The sequence below is a fragment of the Giraffa tippelskirchi genome, chromosome 13, assembly GCF_054371585.1.
Source record: "Giraffa tippelskirchi isolate mGirTip1 chromosome 13, T2T-mGirTip1v1.2.pri, whole genome shotgun sequence".
Lineage (NCBI taxonomy): Eukaryota > Metazoa > Chordata > Mammalia > Artiodactyla > Giraffidae > Giraffa > Giraffa tippelskirchi.
Genome location: NC_137287.1, coordinates 85,865,236 through 85,892,525, shown reverse-complemented (window position 1 = coordinate 85,892,525; position 27,290 = coordinate 85,865,236). Strand labels below are relative to the sequence as shown.

General features: G+C 48.7%; 1 protein-coding gene across 19 annotated transcripts; it reads left to right on the top strand.

Annotated features, from left to right (window-relative positions):
- Window positions 1-1,300: 1,300 nt before the first annotated feature.
- On the top strand, window positions 1,301-26,965 carry APMAP (adipocyte plasma membrane associated protein). Of its 19 annotated transcripts, none has more exons than XM_081560459.1 (11): window positions 1,301-1,443; window positions 3,389-3,569; window positions 7,953-8,057; window positions 8,274-8,390; window positions 12,738-12,853; window positions 19,663-19,755; window positions 21,174-21,290; window positions 22,413-22,587; window positions 23,156-23,290; window positions 23,637-23,829; window positions 25,000-26,965. In XM_081560459.1, exons 2-11 carry the CDS (start codon window positions 3,547-3,549, stop codon window positions 25,207-25,209), a joined length of 1,284 nt encoding a protein of 427 aa, XP_081416585.1. In that variant the 5' UTR covers window positions 1,301-1,443; window positions 3,389-3,546; the 3' UTR covers window positions 25,210-26,965. The 19 variants fall into 19 exon arrangements, with proteins under 19 accessions (XP_081416585.1, XP_081416582.1, XP_081416581.1 ...); XM_081560456.1 differs by having other exon boundaries at window positions 3,389-4,449; XM_081560455.1 differs by having other exon boundaries at window positions 3,389-4,449; window positions 8,271-8,390.
- Window positions 26,966-27,290: the final 325 nt, after the last annotated feature.

Below are 27,290 nucleotides of genomic sequence, written 5' to 3'. Positions count from 1 at the left end.
CCAAGACTATCTATGGTTAACTCCAGCCCAGACCCCTGGGAGACCCTTCCATTACACCGCTGTCCAGAGGAGACTCATGTGTCCTCTGGTGCATTCCTTTGCTGAAGCAAGTTCAATAAACCTAAGTTTTTATTATTTTCTTGTACAGCCATGTTCCTGTTTCCAGTTGGCATGAAATACAAAAAACTCCAGTGAGAGTGCCTTAGACACAAAGATGTCCTGCTTGTGAAATTAGGGGAAGGATTTTCAGCAAATGACATGGGTCCTCAGAGATAAAAATGGTTTTGGCCAAGTGGGGGTGATGGAAAGCGGTATCAGAGACAAGGAATAATAGGGGCCAAGGCAAGGAGGCACAGAATTAGAAACAGCAAGCAATCCAGAGTGTGTGAAACACAGGATTCAGGGTGGGAGGGATGCTCCAGATAGGCAGGAAGGGGCCCGTCCTGTAGCGCTGTCGATTCACCCAAGAACGTTTCATCCCTTAGGCTGGGTCTTCCAGGCTTTTCTAGGGGGCAGTCGGGGCGGGGGGCGGTCTCATGCCCCCCCCCCTCCCCGCCAAGCACCCAGAAAAGCCTGGAGAGCACGCTGGCCTGGGGACTGCCTTGTGGAGCAGCAAGGAAAGCGATTCTCAGGGCTTCATTCTGAGCGGTCTTTTCTGGAGACGCTGCACAGTAAAAGGACCCGGTTTCCTCTGCTGGAAAAGCCCCCTCCCAGTGTCTTTCCCATCTCGTCCATCTTTCGCTCCATCATTTGCCAAACGCCCCCACGAGCCCGTTGGTTCCCTTCGGCGCAACTGCTCCTCAAAACCTCCAAGTGTCTGGCTACCGGCTAGAGGAGGTTCCTCCGGGAGGACCTCGCGCCGGCCAATGGGCGGGCGCGGGCCTCGGCCTGCCCACCGCGCCCGGCGAAAGACCCGGCCACACGCTTACAAACCGGCCACCATCGCTATGGCCGTCACAAAGGCGGACACGACCGGCCGCCCTTTTCCAGCGCGCCTTTCCCTCAACCCCGCCGGCTCGGAAACGGCCCCGGGATTCCTGGTGGGGGGGCCGCGTCCCGCCCGGCACCCGTGGGCCCTGCCTCGCGGTCAGATCGGACGTGAGGGGCTGGGGCCGCCGGGGGCGAGGACGCGGTAGTCCGGACCCCGGAAGCCGCCACCACCTCGGGCATGGGGCGCTGGTTCGGACTCGCGCGAAAGAGCCTCACAGCTACTACCTCCCGGGCGGCCGGAAGGGGCGGGCGCTACGTCATTTCCGCGCGCGCCCGAGCAGGGAGGCGGAGTTTCGTTCGTCACTTCCGCGCGCCGGGCGGGAGGTGGTCATCGCTGGGAGCTGACCGGCGCCTCAGAGCCATGACCGAGGCGGACGGGCTGCGGCAGCGCCGGCCCCTGCGGCCGCAGGTGGTCACGGACGACAACCGGACGCCGGAAGCCAAGGGCGGCAGGTAGGCCGGGCCTGGAGCGGTGCCGTGCCCCCAAGGCGGCGACGGCAGCTGGCGCCTCATTTAGTCCTCCGCAGCCTCGCTTAGCGGATGGAAGCAGGCTTTCGCCGCGCGGTGCACTTGCGGCCCTTCGGCCCTGCCGCTGCGTCATTGCCCGGCCCCAGAGCCCCCCGACCTCGGGCCCAGAGCCCCCCGGCCTCGGCCCTGCCGCACTTTGCCTCAGGGGCTTCCGGGGAGCCACCTCCGCACTTGCCCTTCTCGGAAAGAGCGGGAAGCAGAAGGGACGTCCTTGGGCAGTTGCTGTGAGGGTCCAGCCTTGCATGTTTTCCCGGTAGGGACGGACATGCATAGGGCACCGGCGATGTTGGTGCCTGATAAAGGGAATATCAGATCTTCTCTCAACTTCGCCTTCCCGAGTGTAAATATACTTTGCTTTGTTAGCTAGAAACGGAAGCATAAGCCTTTAAAGTTCTTAAAATTCTCCTCTTAACTTTGTGCCCCGAGTGGCGTAACTTTGGGTTTTTAAGAACCAAGAGGCCCCATATAGACCCAAGTTCAAAGTTTGGAACTGATTGACTTATATGCTGACGGTAATGCTGGAATATTTCTTGCCGTGCCATTGGGTGTGGTACATGCTGAACGCGGCACAGTTTTTGCTGCGAAAGACTGAATTTATTCCCTATGATAATGAAAGGAAGGAGTGTTTGGTCTCTAAAAATCACGATTCTCGGAGAAGATTTTTCAATAGCAAAAGTCCCGGGAACAGTGGAAAGGTCGGGAATACCCTCCTCTTTGTGGGGTGACCGGCCATTATGGTTTGCTCTTGACTCTAGGGTGTGGGACTTTCAGTGCTCACCCTAGGCAGGCCACAACAGGTTGGTCACCCTTTTGACTGTGGATGTTGTGAGATCATCTGCTGATGACTTAGGAGCCTTCAGAGCAGACAAGCTGGGACTAGCAGTGCTGTGCTCCAGAAACCGTGCCCACTTTCGTTGCCACACACGTGTGCCCAGGAGACCAGGGGGCAGCCGGCCTGGTTCTGCTATGAGGTGCAGGTCATAGAGCACCCAAGGGCACTAGTTGGATGGGCCCAACTCCTAGCTGGGCCCTGTAGGCCCCAGGGCAGGGGGCAGAGTTAATTTAATTGTTTTTCAGTTTCTCTGGGATTTCCTCCTTAATGGCAGGGTTACTTTGTGCTCCAAAGCCCTCACCTGTTGCTAGTCTTCCTCTGGGTGCCTTTTGCTCTCTGTTGATTTAAGACATTTTCTTGGCTTTCCTGTGTTTCCCCTTCTCTTCTTTGATCCTCTTCTGGGTCTTTGTAACAGTCTGTTTCCTGTCACCCACCTTCCTTCCTATGTGTATATTGTAATTCTTTAGCTTTTTCTAATTTTTATCATGCAGTTTTCTAGTTTTCATTTCTTTTGTAGTGGTTTCTAGTAGTTCATCTGATTGTCATCTTGATTACCTTAAAATTTGAGGGTTCACTCTAAGACAAGAAAGTATTGTGTATAATGAGTGAAGGAAGGGAATCTGAAGGCAATAGAAATGTGATGACTATACAGTAAACTTAGATGTGCTGAACAGAATAAAGAAAGGACAATTTACAGAAGCAGGAAATTTGCTTCAGTTTACAGAAGCAGGACAATCGATTTTAGTGGATGGGACACTGAATGATACCTTGCCCAGTCTCCTGGCTTCTGGTATGAGTGGTGGCATTAGCTCTGTTTTACTGGTGAGGTCACTGAAGTCTTTGTGAGTGACATGGTTTTTGTAAAGTTACAGAGGAATGGAGTCGCAAGAGACATGAAAACAAATGAAGGACAGAATTGGCTTCTGGACAGTGAGAAGTGTATTTTTAAAATTCGGCTTTGGAGATACTGTTTTATTTCACAGTTGTTGAGGGTCTGTATCTGAATAGTAATCTTTTTTTTTTTGCCGTGGCATGCAGGATCAGGCCTGAATATTCATTGGAAGGACTGATGCTGAAGCTGAAACTCCAATACTTTGGCCACCTGATGTGAGGAACTGACTCATTTGAAAAGACCCTGATGCTGGGAAAGATTGAAGGCAGGAGGAGAAGGGGACGACAGAGGATGAGGTGGTTGGATGGCATCACCAACTCAATGGATGTGAGTTTGAGTAAACCCATGGAGTTGGTGATGGACAGGAAGGCCTGGCGTGCTGCAGTCCATGGGGTTGCAAAGAGTCAGACACTACTGAGCAACTGAACTGAACCGAGCCACTGTCTGGGGAGGTTTCACCGAGCACATAAAGCAGGCGGGCTCTGAATGGCAAAAAACTTCCGTGTTTGGGCCATTTGTCGAGTTATTGGATATATAAAGTTGGAGTGTGATGGGCTTGCAGAGCTAGAGTCTCAGCCTGCAGTGAGGAAGTAAACAGTGTGGGGCCGAGCTGCCGGTTCTAAAACTTGACCCTGTATGGAGCTTTCCAGTAGGAACTGGCTGGTGGTCAGCCAGGGTGCTGATGGGCTTCTTTCCCTGGAGAGAGGTTGGATCAGGTCAGCGGTGTCCAGCCACACATCAGGAACAACTGGGGGCTTGACCTGCTGTACAGAGTCTTGAGCGTTGTTTACAGCTGCCCCTTGAGAGGTACCCTCCTTGGAACCACTGGGCTGGGTGGCCTCCAGACTCTTCTTCAGCTCTTTGTGCTCCGATTGTAAGAGGGGGCTGGCTGGGTCCCCGGCAGGTTGGACTGTGTGGACATGAGGCTTTGCCGGAGTTCCGGCTGCCTTTGTAGCTACAAGTAGTCGCTTTCTATCCAGTCTGGACTTCTCGTTTTCCCCATTGTGTAGGAAGGGGCAACCATGTCTTCAAGCATGCTGCCACAAGCTCTGAATCACATTCCTAAATTAAGATTTTAAAATATACACTACCACATAGAAAAGGAGAGTTAGCATAGAGTCCAAGTTAGACAGGAAGGATCTGTTTTATGTGGAAACATGTTTGACAAGGGAAAGGAACACTTTGGCTGGTGTCATCACTTTCATTGGTGAGTTTGCACAAGGCAGCTTCCCCCAGGGGCTGCAACTCTATGCAGGGTGGGGGTGGGCCGATTGCATCAGCCCCTTTGGCAGGACACTCGTCCTTCCTTGTGGGCTCTGAGGGATGGTATTTGCGGTGCCATGTGGCCCGCTCTTTGGGACTATACTTTTGAAGGAACCACAGGACCCTGTCATTCCTGCCCCGAGCTCTTGCAGACACTCTCTGCCCGTGCAATCACCGGCTTGGCCATTGCACTGACAGACTGGGCACCCAAGGAAGTCCTGAGTGGCGTCCAGAGTGGCCTTTGGACGGGCTGTCACTGACTTTTACTTTGTCGACATCTTTGTGGAGCTGTAATTTGCATATCATCAGTCACTGGTTTAGAATGTCTGATTCAGGGATTTTTAGCTTATTTAGAGAGATTTGCGAAAGTGACACATCACCACAGTCTAAATGAAGAACATTCTCATCACTGTTAGCGTCTTTTTGGGGTGGGGTCCACATAACGTAAAGGAACCTCCTTAGAGTGCACACAGCTCGGCGATGTTTACTGCTGGTCAACCACCACTCTTTAGTTTCAAAACTTGCCCTCATCCCATGACACTCCTTGTTGCCATTAAGTAACCCCTCCCCATCTCCTTTCCCAACAGGTGTCCCTTAGTAGATAAGCAGAAAACTTTTGTGTTGTTGAGCCACGGAAGGCACAACAGGAGGCACTGTCATGCGCTTCTTCAGGGATGAAGCGGGACACATGGTTCTGATCGTAGCCTCATAGGGGCCACGCCGAATGTTTGCCTTCACCCCGAAATCCCCCAGGAGAGCAGGCACGGTCAGCTTGTGCAGCATGTTTGAAACCTGACTCTGGGCTCCGGGTCCAGGCAACTCCTCCTGTCCTCGGCAGGTGGTGGTGTTAGCGGTGACCTCGGGCTTGGGATCAGACGTGACCATCGGTCCTGTCCTTCTGGCAGCAGACTGTCCACCCGCGGCCCCCACATTTCTGCAAACTACACTGAAACCGTCTTGTCAAAAATCAAATGAAACATTGCCCTTAGTTTGTCAGGAGTGAGTCCTAATTTTTTTCAGGTCAGCTTTTTTGGATAGAAAAAGATTGTCCACTTTAGGAGCTCAGGATTTTAATTTGCTTTAAGTTACTCTACACATGGACATCACCAGATGGTCAACACTGAAATCAGATTGATAATATTCTTTGCAGCCAAAGATGAAGAAGCTCTATACAGTCAGCAAAAACAAGCCCGGGAGCAGACTGTGGCTCAGATCATGAACTCCTTATTGCCAGATTCAGACTTAAATTGAAGAAAGTAGGGAAAACCAGTAGACCATTCAGGTATGACCTAAATCAAATCCCTTATGATTATACAGTGGAAATGAGAAATAGATTTAAGGGACTAGATCTGATAGACAGAGTGCCTGATGAGCTATGGACAGAGGTTCGTGACATTGTACAGGAGACAGGGATCAAGACCATCACCATGGAAAAGAAATGCAAAAAAGCAAAATGGCTGTCTGAGGAGGCCTTACAAATAGCTGTGAAAAGAAGAGAAGCAAAAAGCAAAGGAGAAAAGGAAAGATATTCCCATCTGAAGACAGAGTTCCAAAGAATAGCAAGAAGAGATAAGAAAGCCTTCCTCAGTGATCAATGCAAAGAAATAGAGGAAAACAACAGAATGGGAAAGACTAGAGATCTCTTCAAGAAAATTAGAGATACCAAAGGAACATTTCATGCAAAGATGGGCTCGATAAAGGACAGAAATGGTATGGACCTAACAGAAGCAGAAGATATTAAGAAGAGGTGGCAAGAATACACAGAAGACCTGTACAAAAAAGATCTTCATGACCCAGATAATCACGATGGTGTGATCACTCACCTAGAGCCAGACATCCTGGAATGTGAAGTCAAGTGGTCCTTAGAAAGCATCACTACGAACAAAGCTAGTGGAGGTGATGGAATTCCAGTTGAGCTATTTCAAATCCTGAAAGATGAAGCTGTGAAAGTGCTGCACTCGATATGCCAGCAAATCTGGAAAACTCAGCAGTGGCCACAGGACTGGAAAAGGTCAGTTTTCATTCCAATCCCAAAGAAAGGCAATGCCAAAGAATGCTCAAACTACTGCACAATTGCACTCATCTCACATGCTAGTAAAGTAATGCTCAAAATTCTCCAAGCCAGGCTTCAGCAGTACGTGAACCATGAACTTCCAGATGTTCAAGTTGGTTTTAGAAAAGGCAGAGGAACCAGAGATCAAATTGCCAACATCTGCTGGATCATCGAAAAAGCAAGAGAGTTCCAGAAAAACCTCTATTTCTGCTTTATTGACTATGCCAAAGCCTTTGACTGTGGATCACAATAAACTGTGGAAAATTCTTCAAGAGATGGGAATACCAGACCATCTGACCTGTCTCTTGAGAAACCTGTATGCAGGTCAGGAAGCAACAGTTAGAACTGCACATGGAACAACGGACTGGTTCCAAATAGGAAAAGGAGTACGTCAAGGCTGTATATTGTCACCCTGCTTATTTAAGTTGTATGCAGAGTACATCATGAGAAATGCTGGGCTGGAAGAAACACAAGCTGGAATCAAGATTGCCGGGAGAAATATCAATAACCTCAGATATGCAGATGACACCACCCTTATGGCAGAAAGTGAAGAAGAACTAAAGAGTCTCTTGATGAAGGTGAAAGAGGAGAGTGAAAAAGTTGGCTTAAAGCTCAACGTTCAGAAAACTAAGATCCTGGCATCTGGTCCCATCACTTCATGGGAAATAGATGGAGAAACAGTGGAAACAGTGTCAGACTTTATTTTTTTGGGCTCCAAAATCACTGCTGATAGTGATTGCAGCCATGAAATTAAAAGACGCTTACTCCTTGGAAGGAAGGTTATGACCAACCTAGATAGCATATTTAAATGCAAAGACATTACTTTGCCAACAGAGGTCCATCTAGTCAAGGCTTTGGTTTTTCCAGTGGTCACGTATGGATGTGAGAGTTGGACGGTGAAGAAAGCTGAGCACCGCAGAATTGATGCTTTTGAACTGTGGTGTTGGAGAAGACTCTTGAGAGTCCCTTGGACTGCAAGGAGATCCAACCAGTCCATCCTAAAGGACATCAGTCCTGGGTGTTCATTGGAAGGACTGAAGTTGAAGCTGAAACTCCAGTACTTTGGCCACCTCATGCGAAGAGTTGACTCATTGGAAAAGACCCTAATGCTGGGAAGGATTGGGGGCAGGAAGAGAAGGTCATTTGTCCACACACTCTGCTTGAGGTTCCAGGCCACTGTCAGGTCTCCCCATGGCTTTTGAAGAGATGGTCTGGAGGTGTGGCTTTGTAGGTTCTCCAGTGTCTGGTAATGGTTGGGTTTGGGCCTTGAGGATGTTCTGCCTCCGTTTCTCTTGTGAATGTGTCTCTGATCCTTGCTGCTGAGTCTTGGTGGCGAGAGGTGGTCGCTGAGGGCTTCTGTCTTCCCAGTGGACAAGGGCGTCTCCTTTCTACAGCTTCACTCACACCTGCGTCACTTTGTGCCCATTGGTTCTTTGGGTTTACCGGCTTTTAGCGTCTGCTGGAGGATCCAGGATACTGCTCATCAGACTGCCTAGGAGGTAACTGATGAGTGTCCCACACCCCAAAAGGTTAAAAAAAGAACAGGGGCATGATTGCCATCCTAGCAAACAGTGCTGACCTTTAGTCACCACCATGGAGGTGGTGGCCTCAAAAGGGGCAGGCTGGGTGGGAGGGCTGCCCCTGCCCATAGGGCTGAGGGTGCGGCCAGTTGGTCTGAGCCCCGTGGGTGCCTTCATGTGCTTTGTGTCCAGCAGCTCCTTCAGTGGCAGAGTGTTCCGAGCCACCTTCCTCGTGCTGGCAGCCTTCCTTACCATCCCCCTGCTCAGTGCCCTGGTGCTGCTGGACTCGCCTATAGACCCGGAGCCTCTCAGGTGAGTAGCCGCGCAGCTTGGGCAGGGGGTGGGCGGGGGGCGCTGCTTGACAAAATTGGGCTGAGAGCTTCTTGACTAATAAACCAACCTGCTCTGCAGGGTGGGTTATGCCAAGCAGTAGAGAGTGTGAGCTCTTTAGTGCCTGTGCTCTGTGTTGAATCAGGTGTTACACAACATGTGCCCGGTGTTATGTGTGCTACTCTTTCAAAAACAAAACCGTGCAAACCAAAATTAAAAACTAGAAAAATCCCAAACAAGCGAAGCTTAAGTGTTAGAGGTGATTAACCTGAATTCATTTGAAGTGTCGAGAGCACACACACACAAACGAAGGTTAAGTTCAAGTTGCCGTGTTTAAATTTTTTAAGTAGCTGATTTTTAAAAATTATTGATAAGTGCTATTTATTTGGCAGTCACAACTGTTTCCTGAAGTAAGGATTTGTGAGTAGTTGATTTTTAATAAACCTTGTTTAATAATTACTGTTCTATTTTTTCTAAATTACCCTGCATCAGTGGGGATATGTAGGTAATGCACACTTGAAAAACTAGTGTGCACTTCAGGGTCTCGTGAAAGTATTCACATTTGTAGTTACAGTCATGCAGAGCCAGGCTCCTCTTGATGTGATTGTTCATCACATCAAGTGTGATTGTTCACGACGTCAAGGGCTGTGCAGTCTGGTTTCCCCTCAGAGCTGCTCAGGATGGTGAAGCTGCCTGAAGTTTGCTGTGAATTCATGTAAAGTTGAAAAGTTCAGATAAGAACCCCGTCTCAGTATAGAGGGAAGCTAACAGGTATAACTGAATAATGTGTTGTTTTGTGAGTGAGAGTTGAGGCTTCATAGTGGGCAGTGTGTTGGGTGTCCTGTCTGAAGGTCTCCCTCCTGCCAGCCCACCTCACTGTGTAGAAGGAGGTGGCTAAGCCGGCCTCAAATGCAGACTGCCTGGGCCTATCTGCTAATCCAGTGCGCCAGGTGGGAGTGAGATTTCTGTCCAAAGCTGGGGGTCGAAACCTGGGCTGGGGAGCTGGCCATGGAGAGCGAGGTGGTGGGGAGCAGGTGGACATACGGCTTCTAAGGGGACCCAAGACCTTTGATCTCAGTAGAGGTCGTTAATTGTGCCAAGAGTGGTGAAGAAATTCAGGGGAAAGGTAGTGTGACGTCCCGGCAGCCTGGAGAGGAGCCAGGTCGGGAAGGCTTTGAGGCTGTGCAGAATGAGCCCTGTTTGTGGAGTAGATGCATCCGGTGAGGAGAAACCCATAGAAACCAGTGTGGCTGATGGGTCTCTCCTGGGCTCAGAGTTGGCGAATGACTGGCTCCCGCTTTGGGGGTGTGGGCCCCAGAAGCCAGAACGAAGGCAGAAGACTGGCAGACAGTGAGAACGGAAGTGAGCTGAGGTTTGGGGAAAAGTACTAGTAACAACAGCAAAAAGGGCTTCTGTGAAACTCTGATCAGAGCATAAACACCAAGGAAAGGGGCAGACGCACTGCCTGGGATGAGCAGTGCAGTCTCCATGCTGGTGTGCTCAGCTGGCAGGGGGTGCTTAGGGGGCTCTGCCTTCAGGAGACTCAGGAAATCAGAGGACAGACAGACCTGGAGGGCCCAGGACCGGGGGAGACTCTCCCAGGTGGCTGGTTATGCAATTGGTGGCAGCTTTTTAGCGAGCAGAGTCACCGGGGAGGCCACCAGGCTTGGCCAGACCCCGCTGTGCACAGCAGCCTTCTTTTCCTCGTTAGGAAGATCTGGGGCTGGTGGACACGACACCCATGACAGCCTGATTCCTGGAGGGTGTTGCCCAGCATCTGTTGGGACACGTGTGTTCCCAGAGGTGGGAGCATAGCCGTGTCATCAGGCGTGGATGACATGGGCTCAGGAATATCCGCTCAGTGGTGGATATCCCCTCCTCACCGCAGGGGAGTGTCCACCTGTGGAGCCAGAGAGTCAGGGTTGGGGGGGCGCTGCGCTCCACGGGTTTCCTGAGCATCTGAGGAGCCCAGGCTGTCTCCCTGCCCAGGGTTCGGGGACACAGGCCACCATCCCGCTCCTTCCCCGCAGGTCTCTCTTGGGCCTTGCCCAAGTTTTATTTTTTTGTGTTTCTGTTTGCCCCTCACATCCCTGACCACCCGTAGCACTTTGTTGCTACTTTTTATTTATTATCTTTGAATTTTACAGATTCACCCTGTTAATAAAATGCACACTTTTGACAGTTAACGGTAATAGCTTTCAGCTGCTAGAAGAGTTACTGTCCCTGTTGGTTCTTAAAATCATAAGCACAAAATCTCTTCTTTACAACACTACTGTGTCTTTATGTTAAATTTTACAGCAACTGAAATATATTTTAAATATGACAGAAACAGTCCTGTCTTTTCGTGAAAACTCATGTTTCTGTTCCTTTCTGGATGGAAACCCAGTCCTTCCCCAGAGTGGGGGTGGAGGCCGCTGCCGTGTCCTGGACCCCTGCTCATGAGACACACTCACAGCTGGTGGGGACATTTTTTATCTGTTTGATTTCAGAAGAAAGATTAAAGAATGATCCTAATCAGATAGAAAGAACCATGGGGAAAAACAGGACGAAACTGGAAACTGAGCATAGGCAGTGACTGAAGCTAGGGGAGTCTGCAGGATCGAGCAGGAGGTAACAGTTAAGGAGTTAAGGCGAGTGCCGGGCTGCTGTCCCTGGCGCCCGTGCCTTTCTGCCGGGGGCCGCTGCATTTTCTCCTGTGTTTTCTTGTCTCCCCTTGGGGGCAGGGACAGCGCACCACCCTGACTAATTTGACGCTGCAGCCCTTTGAGGCCTTCCTGAGTGCAGGGAATCTGGTAGTGCCCACGGGGACGATGGGGAGGCTGGGGCTCGGGGGACCCCCTCTGCCCCTGCTCCGTGTGTCTGTCTGCACACGTCCCTGCCCTTCCGGAGGTGTGACCTTCCCACACAGAGCTTGAACCCAAGTGTGTTGCAGGTCCCAGTCCTACTCTCCCCCTCTGGAAATAAAGCTCTTTAGTTAAACCACGAGTGTGCTTTTGAAGAGCGGGTAGGAAGCTGTATTTGTGAGACAGGGCCAAGGGTGGAGGGGGAGGTTTAGTTCCAGGGGAGTTGTGCTGAGCCTTGAATAGGGGCGGCAGCAAGTGAAGAGCTTTGTCTGGAGAGGGTGCAGATGGAGAGCTCCCAGACTGCCACCCCCCACCCGCCTTGGTTCTACTCTCCAGCTGGGCTGGGCGAGGGGGACAGGACACGTGGGAACTCCCCTCCCCCACTCCCTCCCTCCCTGGGAGCCTCCTGGGGCCAGCGTTCAGGATCCAGCAGTGAGAACCCAGCAAGTCCCTGACCTCCTGTGTTCTTAGGGGGGTGGGTGGGGGCACAGGCAGCTGACAGAGGAGCGAGGAGTCGACGCTGCAAACACAGTCAAGTGTTGTGGGGTCTGGGCTTCTGGGGGCAGCGCTGAGTGTTACATTTGGTGGTCAGAGCAGGCTTCACTGAGGAGGTGATGGGAGGAGGCAGCGGGTTTAAAATGGGAGATGCCCAGGGCCCTTGGGGACTGGCTGGGAGAGCAGAGCGAGGGGAGGCTGTGGCTGGACTGTTGGGGGAGGAGCTCCTGGGAGACTTTGGATCCGGGGAGAGGGCCTATTTGCAGGTATTGAAGAGTGGATGCCGTTGATCTGTGTTTCACAGAGCACAGGTGGGCTTGCTGGGTTGCAAGCAGAGTTGGAGGGGATGAGGGAGGAAGCGAGGAAGGAAGATGGTGGCGTGGCCCTGGGTGGCAGCAGTTGCTGACGGCTTGGGAGAAACAGCGTGTTTGCCTGTGGGTGGAGGAGACGGGAGAGCTCCCGGGCACTTCTGCATGAGCCGGAGGCTGGGCGAGGGGGTCCAGGCCACAAGGCGGGGTGCACCTGTGTGGGCGTAGAGGGGGGGTGGCCCCAGGCCCAACTGTCTTCTGTCCTCTCCATGGAGCAGGAGGCAAGGCTGTCCCTGTGAAACGTCCACTCTGCTCTCTCCATCTCAGTTACGCCTGGATGGCCAGGCAGCCAGTGGGAAAATAAATGCCGGGCTCTGTGAGCTGGAGGGTGGAGCAGGTTGGATGGGTTGGGGAGGCCCAGCGCCCCGGGCCTCGGGTGGCAGGAGAGTGTTCTTACATCAGCCACATTTACACCTTCAGTTTTCTTCTGTGCTATGACCTTTCCTGATATCCTGGGAAGTTTTTTCTTTTAACTTGTGCTTCTGGCAACTAAGGATATTATTGAAATGTGTGCCCTTCATCGAAGAACAGGGAGTTATACATGTAGGTCCTTGCAGGTCTTCAGTAAATACTTTCTTCATATATTTTTATAGACAAATCCCTATAATTGCATTATTTTACAGCTACAAAGAACCCCCTCTCTTCCTTGGTGTGCTGCAACCAAATACGAAGTTACAACAGGCGGAAAGGCTTTTTGAAAATCAGCTTGTTGGGCCAGAGTCCATAGCAAATATTGGGGGTAAGTAGACCCCTGGGACTTGGTGCTGTTTGCCGCCTGAGCGGGGTCCTGTGGGGACAGTGCCAAGGGGAGTCCCGGGCAGCCTTCTTGGCTGCGATTGTGCCTGTTTGTCTAGTAGATGCCCCGAGGGAGCCTCTTGCCTCTCTGAGTTACAGGCTGTTTTAGTGCTGGGTGATTTTGAGTTCCTGTCTGACAAGCTGTATTCTGCTCAAACTGTTGGACCCTTTAAAAATGAAAGGAGAAAGGAAAAATGTGAACATTGGTGTTTAGTTCATTTGTCACAATTGGGTAGGTGTTACTTGATGTAGCATAGGTTGTCTTTGTGTAGATTTCATTTTTGACAAGAACAGGAATCATTCTCAGTATTTCCACTTTTTTTAACGGTCACCTTGGTGGGTACATTTAAGGGTAACCATCTGCTTCAGACTTGCCCAAACCTCCAGACTAGAAGAGGGTCTGGTTCTAATTCTTGAGTCTGTAGCAACCTAGAACAGGCCTTTCCTGTCTGTTAGAATGAGAATTAAGCTTAGGAGTGAAAAGATAAGGTTAGTGAAAAGGTTGGCGGGGATTGAGGCGTGAGGATTTCCTGCAACTTGTTACCTCAGCTTGCTGGCCATCACCTCAGAGCTTGGTGGAATGGTCATGGGTGGCTGCCATGCTTCTGTTTCCTTCTGAAGGCCCCTCAGGCCCGCGCCTCCACCTCTGAAGCTGTGAACCAGCCTGCCTTTCCCAGCCCTGCTCTTTGGCCGGCCTGAGGACTGGATGTTTCTGTAGTTGGTTGTTGCTTTTTGTCTGGCAGAGTCAGAATTTCTTAAGAGAGATGGGTACTTTGTGATAGAGCTTCATATTTCTCTTAAAAAGACATTGATATTTATTAATTTCACAAATTTTGTGTTTTTGGTTAAGAAATCTAGTATTGACATTTAAAATTGGAACTTTGAGGAGTCCCAGTGATTTCCCCCCTCCACCCAAATCTCCCAGAGAATGCTTTTCTTGTCTTTTCCACTGGGCCTGATGCCTTATCTTGCTCTATCATCACACCTCCTTTTCTTTTTTTAAGGGAACTGCTTGTCCTTTGGTGACATTTTTGGTTATCCCCTGGAGTTGTGAACTGCCTGAGGGCACCTGGACCCCCTGCTGCTGACAGTGGAGGGAGGCACTCACCTCAGGAGGTGCCAGGAGAGGAGACACCGAGGAACATCATTTAGACTTTACTTTTTAGAGCAATTTTGGAGTCACAGCAACATGGAGGGGAAGATACAGAGATTTACCATGTATCCCCCACCCCTACTTGCCGCATTATTAACATCTCCCCCAAGATGGTACATTTATTTATTGAGAGTACAGTTGACAACTCCTCATTGTCACATCATCATCACCAGAGTCCATAGTTTACATTAGGGTTTACTCTTGGTGTGTACATTCTACGAGTTTGGATGAATGTTTAATGACATGTATCCATCATTAGATTATCATGCAGAGAATTTTTACTGCCCCCTGAAATCTGATGTGTTCAGCATCTTCATCCCTCTCTGCCCCTAAGCCTCTGGCAACCACTGATCTGTTTCTTGTTTCCATAGTTTTGCCTTTCCCAAATGTTTTAGAGTTAGAATCGTACATCAGGTAGTCTTTTCAGCCTGACTTCTTTCACTTACAGTTATGCATTTTAAGATTCTACCCACTCCAGTATTCTTGGGCTTCCCTGGTGGCTCAGACGGTAAAGAATCCGGTTGCAATGTGGGAGACCTGGGTTGGGAAGATCCCTGGAGAAGGGAAGGCTACTACTCCAGTGTTCTTGCCTGGAGAATCCCCACGGACAGAGGAACCTGATGGGCTACAGTCCATGGGGGTTGCAAAGAGTCAGACACGACTGAGCAACTTTCACATTCAAAAGTCTTTTACAGCTTTATAGCTCATTCCTTTTTATTAATAATATTCCATTGCCTGGATGTATCATAGTTCATTTTTCCATTCACCTTGTTTAGTTTTCTAAGTTGCCAAACTGTCTTCAGAAGTGGCTGTACCGTTTTGCACTCCTCTCAGTCATGAGTGGGAGCTCTTGTAGCTCCATATCCCCAGTGTTTGGTGCTGTCAGTGTTCTGGATTTTGGCCATTTTAATAGGTGTGAAGTGGTATCTCATGGCTGTTTTAATTTGCAATTCCCTGATAATATGTTATATGGAATATCTTTTCATGTGTTTCTTTTCCACCATGGTAGATCTTCTGTGGTGAGGTGTCTTAAGTCTTTGGAATATTTTAAAAACTGGATTGTTCATTTTCTTATTGTTGAGTTTAAAGAATTTTTTGTATATTTTGGGTGCAAGTCCTTTATCAGATGCATCGTTTTCAGATATTTTCTTCCAGTCTGTGGCTTGCCTTCCCATTCTCTAGACAGTGTCTTTCTCAGATCAGAAGTTTTTAAGTTTTAATGAAGCCCAGCTTATCAGTTCTTTCTTTTATGGATCATATCTTTGGTATTGTATTTAAAATGTCATCACCACACGCAAAGTCAACTAAGTTTTCTCCTTTTTTATCTTCTAGGAGTTTTGTAGTTTTGTGTTTTATGTTTAGGTCTGAAATCCATTTTGAGTTAATTTTTGTGACGGGTGTAGGATCTGTGTCTAGGTTCATCTTTTTGTGTGTGGATGTCTAGCTGTTCCAGCAAGGTTTGTTGAAGAGACCATCTATACTCCATTGTGTTGCCTTTGCTCTTTTGTTAGAGACGAGTTGTGGGTCTGCTGCTGGGCTCTGTATTCTGTTCCATTGATCTGTTTTTCTGTTCTTTTGTGGTTACCACATTGCCTTAGTTATTGTAGCTTTATAGTAAGGGTTTTTGTTGTTGTTGTTGTTTTAAGTCTTTATTGAATTTGTTACAATATTGCTTCTGTTTTATGGGGGTTTTTTTGGCCAAGAGGCATCCCCAAACAGGGACCAAACCCGTGTCCCCTGCATTGGAAGGTGAAGTCTTAACCACTGTACCGTCAGGGAGGTCCCTATAGTAAGTCTTGAAGTCAAGTAGTGTCTGTCCTCCAACTTTGTTCTTTTTCAGAATCGTGTTGGCTCTTCTATATCTTGTGCTTCTTCGTGTAAGCTTTAGGGTCATCTTGTAGATTAGATGGCTGTTGGGATCACTCTGAATCTAGAGCTCAGGTTGGGAAGACCTGACCTTTTTACAATGTTGTATCTTTTAATCCATGAACATGGACTATCTCTCCCTTTATTAAGTTCTTTGATTTCTGTTATCTGGATTTTATGATTTTTCTCATCTAGATCTTGTATATATTTCATTATATTTAGACCTAAATATTTCATTCTTTTTGGAAGGTAGTGAAACACCTTCTGATACTCTGATTTTAATTTCAGATTTCACTTGTTCATTGTTGGTATATAGGAAACTGATTGACTTTAGTATATTATCTTTGTATCCTGCAACCTTCCTATAATTGCTTATTAGTTTCCAAGACTTATTGTTGTTGATTCTTTGGGATTTTCTGCATAGTCAGTCATGTCATCTACAAATGAAGATAGTTTTATTTATACCTTTTATATCCTTTCTGGTCTTATTGCATTAGCTAGAACTTTCATCCCAGTATGGTAAAGAAGTGATGAAAGGGGACATCCTTGCTTTGTTCCTGATTTTAGTGAGAAAGCTTCTAGTTTTCACCATTAAGTATGATGTTAACTGTAGGTTTTTTGGTAGATATTCTTTATCAAGTTGAGGAAGTTCCCCTCTGTCGTAATTTGCTAAAAGTTTTTATCATGAGACAGGTGTTGTATTTTTGTCAATACTTTTTCTGTATCTGTTGATAAGTTCATGTAATTTTTCTTTAGTCTGTTGATAATTATAGGTTACTTAACTGATTTTCAGATGCTACACTAGCCTTACATACTTGGGATAAATCCCATTTGGTTGGGGTGTATAATTCCTTTTATACATTTTGGATTTGATTTGCTAATATTTTATTGAGAATTTTCACATCTTTGTACTTGAGAGATATTGGTGTGTGGTTTTCTTGAAATGACTTGATCTGGTTTTGGTATTAAAGTGATGCTGGCTTCATGGAATGAGTTAAGTATTCCTCTGCTTCTGTTTTCTGGAAGAGATTATAGAAAGCTGGTACCATTTCTTCCTTCCTAAATGTTTGGTAGAATTCATCAGTGAACCCGTCTCAGCCTGGTGCTGTTTTGAAAGGTTATTAACTATTGATTCATTTCTTCAGTAGATATAGACCTATTCAAATAGTCTCTTGTGTGAGTTTTGGCAGATTGTGTCTTTCAAGGAATTGCACTGTTTTCATCTGCATTATCAACTTTGTGGACTTAGAGTTGTTCATAGTGTTTCTTTAGTATTCTCTTAATGCCCATGGGGTCTTTCGTTTCTGATATTGGTAATTTATATCTTTGTTAGCCTAGCTAAGGGATTATTTATTGATTGATTTTTTCAAAGAACCAACTTTTGGTTTTGTTGATTTTTCTCTAGTGATTTCCTATTTCAGTTTCAGTGATATCTGCTCTAATTTTTATTCTTTCCTCTGGTTACCTTGAGTTTCCTTTGCTCTTCTTTTTCTAGTTTCTGAAGATGGAAGCTTAGATGACTGATTTTAGGTCTTTTTCTTTTTTAATATGTGTCTTTGATGCTGTATCTTACTTTCTAAGCACTGTTTTCTCTTCTTCCAGGAAATTTTTTGAAAAGTTGTGTTTTCATTTTAACTTAGTTCAAAATGTTTTCTAATTCCTCTTGAGATTTCTTCTTTGACCTATGTGTTATTTAGAAGTGTGTGTTGTTTAATCTCCAAATATTTTGGGATTTTCCAGCTCTCTCTCTTTTAGTGATTTCTAGTTTAATTTCATGTTGGTATGAGAGCAGACACTGTATCATTTCTGTTCTTTTAAACTTATTAAGGCATATGTTATGGCCCAAAATGTGGTCTGTCTTGGTGAATGTTTCATGTGAACTCAAGAAAAATATATATTTTGCTGTTTGTTGGATGAGGTGTTGAAGGGTGTCAATTATGTCCAGTTAATGAATGGTGCTGTTGAGTTCATCTGTGTCTTTGTTGATTTTCTTACGTATTTATTTATTATTTCTGGCTGCACTGGGTTTTCTTTGTGCGGGCTTTCTCTAGTTGTCACAAGTGGGGGCTACTCTTTATTGCAGTGGACGGGCTTCTCATTGTGGTGGCTTCTCTTGGTGTGGAGCACTGGCTATAGGTGAGTGGGCTTCAGTTAGGGTTCACTTTTTGTTGGCAGGATCTGTCCATTTAGTTTTTATTTTTTTGACGTATAGTTGATTTACAGTATTGTGTTAATTTCCACTATACATTAAAGTGACTCAGTTACATGTATATGTGCATTCTTTTCCATTTTATTTTTCATTATGGTTTACCCTAGGACATTGCAGATAGCTCCCTGTTTTCTGACTGTGCTGTGCAGTTGGATCTTGTTGCCCATCAGGGTCTTGCCATTTCTGAGGGAGGGATGCTGAGGTCTCCTCCTCTAATCATGGATTCCTGTGCTTCCTTGCAGTTGTATCAGTTTTGCCTCATGTATTTTGACAATTATTATCAGTCGCATACATGTTAAGGACTGTTGTGTCTTCTCTACAGTTGACCTTTGTTGTTACCTGATGGTCTTCTTTGTCCCTGATCATGTTCCTAGCCCTGCAGCTTTCTTTAGTTAGTGTTAGTATGGTATATCTTTCTTTACCCCTTCATTTTTCATCTCTGTGTGTCTGTGTATTTAAAGAGAGCTTCTTATAGACTGAGTTTTGTTGCGTCTTGTTTTCTAATACACTCTGACAATCTCTGTCTTTTAATTGAGGTTTTTATACCATTAACGTTTAAAATGATAATTGATATACAGTTGATTTTTGAAAACAACTCAGGTTCATTTAAACATGGATGTTTTTCCATTGAACACATTCTGCAGCACTGCTCCATCCACTGTTGCTTAAATCCATGGGTGTGGAATCTTGAGATGCAGAACCTCGCAGATTTAGGACCTTGAGGATGTGAGGGCTGACCATAAAGTTATCCACAGATGTTTGACTGTGCAGAGGGTTGACGCCCCTAACCCCCACTTGTTCAAGGGTCAGCTGTTGTTGGATTACTCTCTCCCATGTTTGTTACTGTTTTCTATTCATTGCTTATGTTTTTTTCTTCCTTACTTTCTCATCCACTTTGGGAGTTTAGTAGTTTTAGTTGAGCATCTTATATGATTCTCTTTTCTGTCTGTTCTTTGCCTATCAGTTATACTTATTTTAAATGCTTTTTTTAGTGGCTCCCCTAGAGTTTGCAATATTTACATTTAAAAATATGGAACATTTCATGAATTTGCACATCATTGCAAGTTCTGCGTGGTTCTGGTTCTAGTATATGTGCTGCTGAAGTGAGCACTTGATTTTACACCCAGGGTCCTTCCCAGCAGTTGTTTCCCTTTGGTTGGATAGTCACCTTCAGCAATTAGACACTGCCATGAGGCAGATGTGAACAGACCCAAGCACTGAGCACCAGCCTGAGGGTTCCCACTTCTTTGAGGGTAGAAAATCCTGTTTTTATCTATGACTGGTGTCTGCTGTGCCCTTGCTCCAGCCTCAGGATCATGCCCATGATGGTTCCAAGGCCCCTATGGGGTTATTGCTGCACGTGTTAAGGCTTTTGGCCCCAGACACCACTTGCTTTCATTTTCAAAACTGCCATTTCCTCTCTGGAGACAAAGCACAGACTGGCCACCTCTGTTGTAGGTGATGGTGAGAGCATGGTTCTTAGGCTAACCTAGTAACACCCTTATCCCTTCCTGTCTTTGAACAGATGTGATGTTCACGGGTACAGCAGATGGCCGAGTTGTAAAACTTGAAAATGGTGAAATAGAGACCATTGCTCGATTTGGCTCAGGCCCGTGCAGTAAGTTTTGGTGACTGCCTTCGTGTCTCTTCCAGGCACCCAAGGAAGGTGCTGAGAGGAGCTGTGTTTCCCGAAAGTCAGGTCTTCAGAAGAAGAGAGCCTTACTGCCCAGCTGAGGCCCCCTGTGGTCATGATCTTCCCTCCAGGCCCCTCACACCCCTCACCTCAGCACGCACCCAGAGCTGCTGTGGGAGGCGCTAGGCTTTGTTCCTCAGGTGCTGAAGTGCATTCCCGCACTAGCCTTCCACGGCCCTCAGCCCTTCATCCAGAGTGAATTACCCTTAGGTTCCTCAGGTTTTAGAAACTCACTGTTTAAGCACTGGTAGCACAGACTTATCCTTTTGTTAGGAGCTAGAATGTTTTTGTAAAAATGATGCATTTTTATAGTAAAATGCAAACAGCACAAAGAAGAGAGTAAAAATCACTTAGAGTCTTCTCAGGTGTAACTTATTAACAATGTAATGAATAACTTTTCAGATCTCTTTCTGTTCATGGACTCACACCCACACATGGTTGTAAGTGATGGGATCATACTCTGCATATGAGTATTTAACCTGGTTTTCCCACTCCGTATTGTGGCCATAAGTGCCTTTGCAGTAAGCATCCTAATGTAAGCACGCATGTTACGTGCCTCTGCAATGAGTGTCCTGCAGTAAGCCCTCTGCAATAAGCACTCTGTAGTAAGCACCCTGCAATAAGCACTCTGGTAAGCACCCTGCAATAAGCACTGAGTAGTAAGCACTCAATAGTAAGCACCCTGCAATAAGCACTCATTAGTAAGTACCCTGCAGTAAGCACCCTGTGGTAAGTGCCCTGCAGTGAGTGCCCAGCACAAAATATGCTCTGCCACAGGTTTAAAAAGAATATAGGTAGTAGAGCAGGAGAATGGATCTAAGGAGTAAAATGGTAGCTTTTCCTTTATGATGGGTGGAGGGACCCTGCCATGTCCTTGGATGGGCATAGCATTCTGGTCCAGCTGTGGGGCTTCAACCCCACTCCTGGATTGCTGGGGGATTGGGGGAGGGGCCTGTGTCTGCTGGGGGATCTGGGGGTGGGGCCTGTGCCTGCTGGGGGATCTGAGGGTGGGGCCTGTGTCTGCTAGGGGATCTGGGGGTGGGGCCTATGCCTGCGCTAACTGAGTCTCCAAATGCTGTGAGCATGATTCTTGAGTGCCGGTTGCTGTGCATGTGTCCACATCCTGAGTCTCCGGTGGGCCCTCTGGACAGACTGGACAATCGTCCTAAGCTCTCAGGGCCTGGGACACGGGTGTGTGGGGCTGAGTCGGTCTCTGATGCCATGGCCAGTTTTGTTCTCTGCAGCACGATGCAGGTTTAGGATGGGATAGATGAGGTGATTGGACACTGATGGGCCACAGGCAGAATCTGGGGCCAGCCACTGATTCCTGTCTGTTTCCCTAGAAACCCGAGATGACGAGCCTGCTTGTGGGAGACCCCTAGGTATCCGGGCTGGGCCCAACGGGACTCTTTTTGTGGTTGATGCGTACAAAGGACTGTTTGAAGTAAATCCCTGGAAACGTACGTGCCAGTAACTTGCTTCCTTCTGTGATGATTGTGGATTTTTTAAACAATGTGTGCATTTATTTATAAACGGATTTAGTAGAACTTGTTCAGTATAGCCTACCAGAGACCCTGGTATTTTTCTTACATACCGAATGGTACGGAAGGTCTTGCCTGCAGAGAGCACCAGTATTCACGTCATGTGGGTCCTCACTCGAGCCTGCCTCGGGTTCATACCTCCCTCTCCCCTGGCCTCTGTCTGAGCCACTGGGTCCCAGAAGGTCTCATTCCGAGGGTGTGAGGCTCCTCTTCCTATCTTCACTTTTCTGTGTGTCCATCTGGGCTCCCTATTTGTTTTCTGCTTCTCAATCTTCTCTTTTTCCTTCCCCTTCATCTCTTGTCTTTTTACTTTTCCTTCCTCCAGCTCCTTCTGCTGTTTCTCTCCCCTGACTGGTCATGGTGTCCTGTGGACCAGTGCTGTGATATTGCTGTGTGTGCTTAAGGGGGAGGGTCATGTGGAGGGAGGAGTTGTCATTGTGGGTGGTGCACAGGGCCCCTGGGTGGCCCCCACTCTGCTGGGTGCTGGCTATGTGCCAGTTACTCAGCCTCTGAGCCCACTTTCCTCACCACGGAGTAGGGCTGACAGGAGTGCCTGCCTTGTGGGATCGTTGTGGGGGGTTAAATGGGGTTAGTCATAGAGAACTGAGCAATCCCTGAGTGTCTGTGCTACAGTCTGAAAAGACTTAACTACTACTCCTGCTTTTCACATTTAAAAGCAGGTGAGGGGAGCATTGTGTATTTCTCTCAAATAGAAAATTGCCTTATTAACCCAAGACTCTTGACAGATTTTTAAGTCATTTGGTCTTGGGGAAAGGAGTTCCTTGTCTATAGGGAGGATTCTGCCTTTAGTGGGGTTGTTCTAAAAAGTTCATCATTGAATAGAAAGAAGGGAAACACTGTGAGAAGTACTGCATCTTCTGACATAGGGAGTGGGGAAGCTCCCTTAGTTTTTCCTTTTAAATAAGTTAGGTTGATTAATATTTTGAAACTATTGCGATACACGTTCTTAGAATGAAAGCAAGTTTTCCCCCTTTCTTTCTTTCTTCCCGTCTTTCCTTTTCTTCCTTCCCATTCCCGCAGGTGAAGTAAAACTGCTGCTGTCCTCCGAGACCCCCATTGAGGGGAGGAAAATGTCCTTCCTGAACGATCTTACAGTAACTCGGGATGGGAGGAAGATTTACTTTACGGATTCTAGCAGCAAATGGCAAAGACGAGATTATCTGTTCCTGTTGATGGAGGGGACGGATGATGGGCGGTGAGTGTCCTCGTGAATCTTCTGCCCAGGGAGGCTGTAGGCGGGCAGGATGATGTCGGAACGTGTATCACACCCAGGAGTTGGTGGGTGTTTCTGAACATCTGCTCAGCTTTTAAGGGAGGATCTTAATGTCTCCTGGAAATAGGTGGTGGACACAACAGGGCAGCGAGGTAACTGAGGTAGGTAGAAATGAGGTAGGTAGAAATGAGTAACTAAGTTACTGAGGTAGTAACTGAGGTAGGTAGAAATGAAACTAGAACAGCCAGGCCATCTGAGGGTGTGGGGGGTGGTCTGGCACTTGGGGGGAACCTCAACTCCTGTGAAGCTGGAGCCATGGTGACCCACCCTGGTGTGAGCCGTGCCCAGGTCAGCGAGGGAACTGACTGTAGGCTTGTCTGGAGGGGGGCGTCTGGATGGCCCTCCAAGGGCCAGCCTGGAACTGGTCTGAGTGGAGGATGGGGGCCCTGCCACCAGTGGAGGCCAAATGCCCCTTCACAGGCCATGGCCAAGGGCTCCAGCCCAGCAGGGCTCCCAGATGCCCTATGTGACCCTCCGTTGGTGCCTGCAGCCTGCTGGAGTACGACACCCAAACCAAGGAGGTGAAGGTTTTGCTGGACCACTTGCGGTTCCCCAACGGGGTGCAGCTGTCTCCTGCGGAGGACTTTGTCTTGGTGGCAGAGTTGGCCATGGTGAGGATCAGGAGGTGCGTGAGCCAGCCAGGCTGGGGTGAGGGGGTGGGCCGGGATGAGGGGCGGGGCAGGGCCTGGGTGAGAGGCCGTCTGCAGAGCCTGGGACGAGGCAGACGCCAGTCCTTTGTGAGGAGAGAGTTGTCTTCCCTCAGCCTTCTTGAGCGTTGTGGGCTGGGAGAGTCTCGGCGGAACACTGCGGTCCTGGCTCGGCCCAGTTCCCACCCCTGCTTCTCGCTGGACCCAGGGCTCTGAGGCCTTTGCAGCAGCCATGCCCTCGTTCGTTATGGATGCATTGATGTTTGGCTACAATTTTTTGTTTGCGGGGCTGCTGTTCATTGCTTGCTTGGTTGACTTTTTCAGGTTCTACGTGTCTGGCCTGATGAAGGGAGGGGCTGACGTGTTTGTGGAGAATTTGCCTGGCTTCCCAGACAACATCCGAGCCAGCAGCTCCGGGGGGTACTGGGTCAGCATGTCGGCCATCCGCGCCAATCCTGGCTTCTCCATGTTGGATTTCTTATCTGAGAGGCCTTATCTTAAAAAAGTGATTTTTAAGGTAAACATGAAAACTATGATTTCAAGAAACAAAATGAAACTGCATCTCATTGTGGGTTTTTTTGACCCTTGTGAAAGCTCTAAAAATTCTAGTTCTGCTTATGATATCTGATACTTTCAGTGACTTCTTTAAACTTATCCTTTGGCTTAAAATGTAAATTTACGTCTTTGAGCCCTCTGACTCTTTCCCTCCTGGTTTCCTTGTCTGGAATTGTCACCCTCACCATCATGACCTGTTGGGCCTCTGTCCTGCCTGTCCCTCTTGCTCTCCCCCGGACCCCCAGCCTTTGGCTCTTCCTCGAGTGGTTTAGGTGCCCCTTCTTCCTGCCTCCTCATAGCTTCGTCATGCCTTCTGTGGGATCCTACTGAGTAACTAAGTCCTCAGTTACTTAGTTAGGTACTGAACTGTTTGTAACCTAAGGTTCTGGAAGGTGCCATGCGGCAGTTCCTGAGTCTGTATGTGCACACGTGCTCATGGACAGACCTTTGTACCTACATTCATAAGTCTTTTATCTGTTCCTTTAAACTGAAAACTCTAAGTAAGACTGGTGTTTCTGGCCCAACACCACAGGGTCTATGCCCGTCTTCTTACCATCCATGTTGGTACTTCCTTTCTCTAAGGGTGAGAAACATGGGTCCTGTGCTCCCTCATGCCTGCTTGATCAGATTCCCCAGGTGTCCACATTTGTAGCCTTTGTCCCCAGCACCACACGGCCCTGGCTAGGGCTCTGGTACCCAGGCCAGCCCTTCTCCCTCCTCCCAGCCACGTGCAGGGGCCTGCCGTCCCCTTGGGGGCCCACGGCCTGTGCTAGCTGCCCCACTGCAGGACACCATCTCCCCTGCTTGGAGCCACGGCCTCTCCTCCAGGGTGGATGCTCCCTACTCAGACTGACTCCCTGGTCTGGGCAACCCCTGCACACACCTAGCCTGCTCAGCCCCACAAACCATTTTTTGACTAAATGTTTTGGGACCAATATTTTAAAAAGGCAGTCGCACTCCTGTGTGGAGGGGAGCAGGTGGGGATGTGGTTCAGCGGGGGGCAGGGCAGGTGGGATGCGCCCAGCAGGTGACAGGACTGGGTGCCTGGCTGTGGGTCTCCAGTTGGGCCTGTTGTCTGGGCTCCAGGGGCTGTACCTACCCTGCCGTACTCTGCTCTGTGCTTCCTTTGCAGCTATTCAGCCAAGAGACCATGATGAAATTCGTGCCGCGGTATAGCCTTGTCCTGGAGCTCAGTGATAGCGGGGCCTTCCGGAGGAGCCTGCACGACCCCGAAGGACAGGTGGTCACCTACGTGAGCGAGGCACACGAACACAGTGGGCACCTCTACCTGGGCTCCTTCAGGGCCCCCTACCTGTGCAAACTCCGCCTGGAGTCTGCTTAGGCCTGCTGTCACCCTGTGCCCGTTGTCAGCCTGTGCCCATTGACACCCAGAATCTGCTGTCATCTGAAGCCCATTGTCACCCCATGCGCCGCCCCTCAGCCTGGAGGCACGTGGACACCCTTACCCCCACGCCCGCTGGTCCGGGAGGTGTGGTGCGGCCCCAGGACACCCTCACCTGGGTTCAGCCTTGCATTTGCCGAGGGGAAGATGAGTCCTTGTAAAGCCATTTTCTCTTAAAAACCTCCCCAAGTGTGGTGATTGTCTCTGGGACCTGGGGACTTGGTGTACTCGGGTGGGGATGGATTTGTGGGTTAGCAGCTGGGGTCTTGTCCCTGCTGCTGGCTGTGTCTCACCAGCCTTGGTGTCTTTGCTGTGAAAGAGGTGATACCTGTCTTTGGGGGAGGGACCCCGGGAGGGTGAGGAGAGCTCAGAACGAATGTGTGTGAGACCTCAGATGGGCTGTGTGGGCGAAGACTCTTCCCTAGAGTCATAAGGGACAGGGCCTCAGCCCTGGGCATCCCTCCTGTGGCGCCCAGCCCCCTCCCTCCCTGGGCCCCCACCAGTGTTTTGAAAGCAAGGACCTGGATGTGTGTGGAGGAAGAAGTGTTGATTCTAGCCGCTTAGAGGACCAGCCGGCTTCTCTGTGTACGGCCTGCCATGCAAATCACAGGATGAGGATGGAAGGTGGGCGCTGGGCACCAGGAGTCCTGTTCACAGCTGGTTCCTCATCCCCAGACCCAGGTGTGAACAGTGCATGTGCCAGGGTTGCTTCTGCTCTGGGTCACAAGCCTGACGGATGTGTCCATACATGGTCCTGGTGGTGGGCGACCCCTGTGGACTGACCTGTGGATGGTGTTGCCCAGGACTTTGTTCTCTGCTTTGATTTGCTCCAACAGCGAGTGAGGTCTGTTTTTCCGTGTGTCGTGAGGGCTGTTCTGCTGGGATCATGTTTGCATTTGCTTGGTGCCTCCCCCATGGCCTCCTACACTGACTCAGTCCACATGACACCGCTGTCCTGTTTCCAGCCTACCAAGTAGGGCTGATGTCTGCTCCTCCGTTTCCTGGTATTTGTGAGAACACATCAGGGATTGTGTGTCTGGAGTTGTCTTTGTGAATTGAAAAGACGGTATTTTGAATAGATGACGACAGTGAATGCCAAGGAGGGCTGACAGCAGTGGTGAGACCTGAACCATTTGTGTCGTGTGCTGACTCAGGGCCCCCCCCCGGTCTGACGGGGGCCCATCACGGGTCGTTTTCTGCTCAGGGCCAGCTTCCCACACAGCTGTGCAGAGCAGTCAGACTGGCTGCATGGCAGTGACCCGTGTCCTGTCAGGTGATGTAACCTCACGGGAAATGGTGTTTAATAGGCAACAGTGCACCCGTGTATGACGTCTGCAGGAACAGTAGGGTAAAACCTGACCATTCTGCCATGAAAACACAGCCCAAGCGCGCTGACCCTGAACGATTCTTGGTTGGGAGCCGGGAGCCGAGGGCTGTGCTGTCAGTGCAGAGGAGCTGGTAGCTTTTCACAGTTTTCAGCAAAGGTGTCTTGTTTTTTTTTTTCTGAGTCAGGTGTTGCTTTTCTGTTTTAAAGTGTCATTTCCTATGTTCTTTGTGGATATTTGCCATGGTAAGGTGTAAAGTGTAGCCTCATTAGTCTTAAATATACGATAGACTTTTGTTGTAAACATAAAATGGATTTGTTCTAATGTGAATTGCTAAAATGCTCTTAAAATTAAAGCAAGTGATTCATTCATTGTGTGCTACTTTATCATCTGTTACGAAAACACTGTCAGTGCTCTGTCGTTGCCTTTTATAGGACCGAGGCCTCACACTGAGGTTCTGTCGTCAGCGTTCGCTCTGCCTTGCTGAAGGGTTTTCATGTGTGCTGACCTCTTAATGATGCAAGGAGACTGGCCGAGTCTCACTGGGGAGCTGAGGCTGGGAAGGGACCTGCCCAGAGGTGCAGGCGGCCGGGGGGAGGGGCAGGATGACCGCCTAGCCTACGGGTCAGACCTACCTACGGGTGCCTGGGTTCCTGGCACCAAGGCCAGGCAGCAGTGAGACCAAGCCTTGCAGGC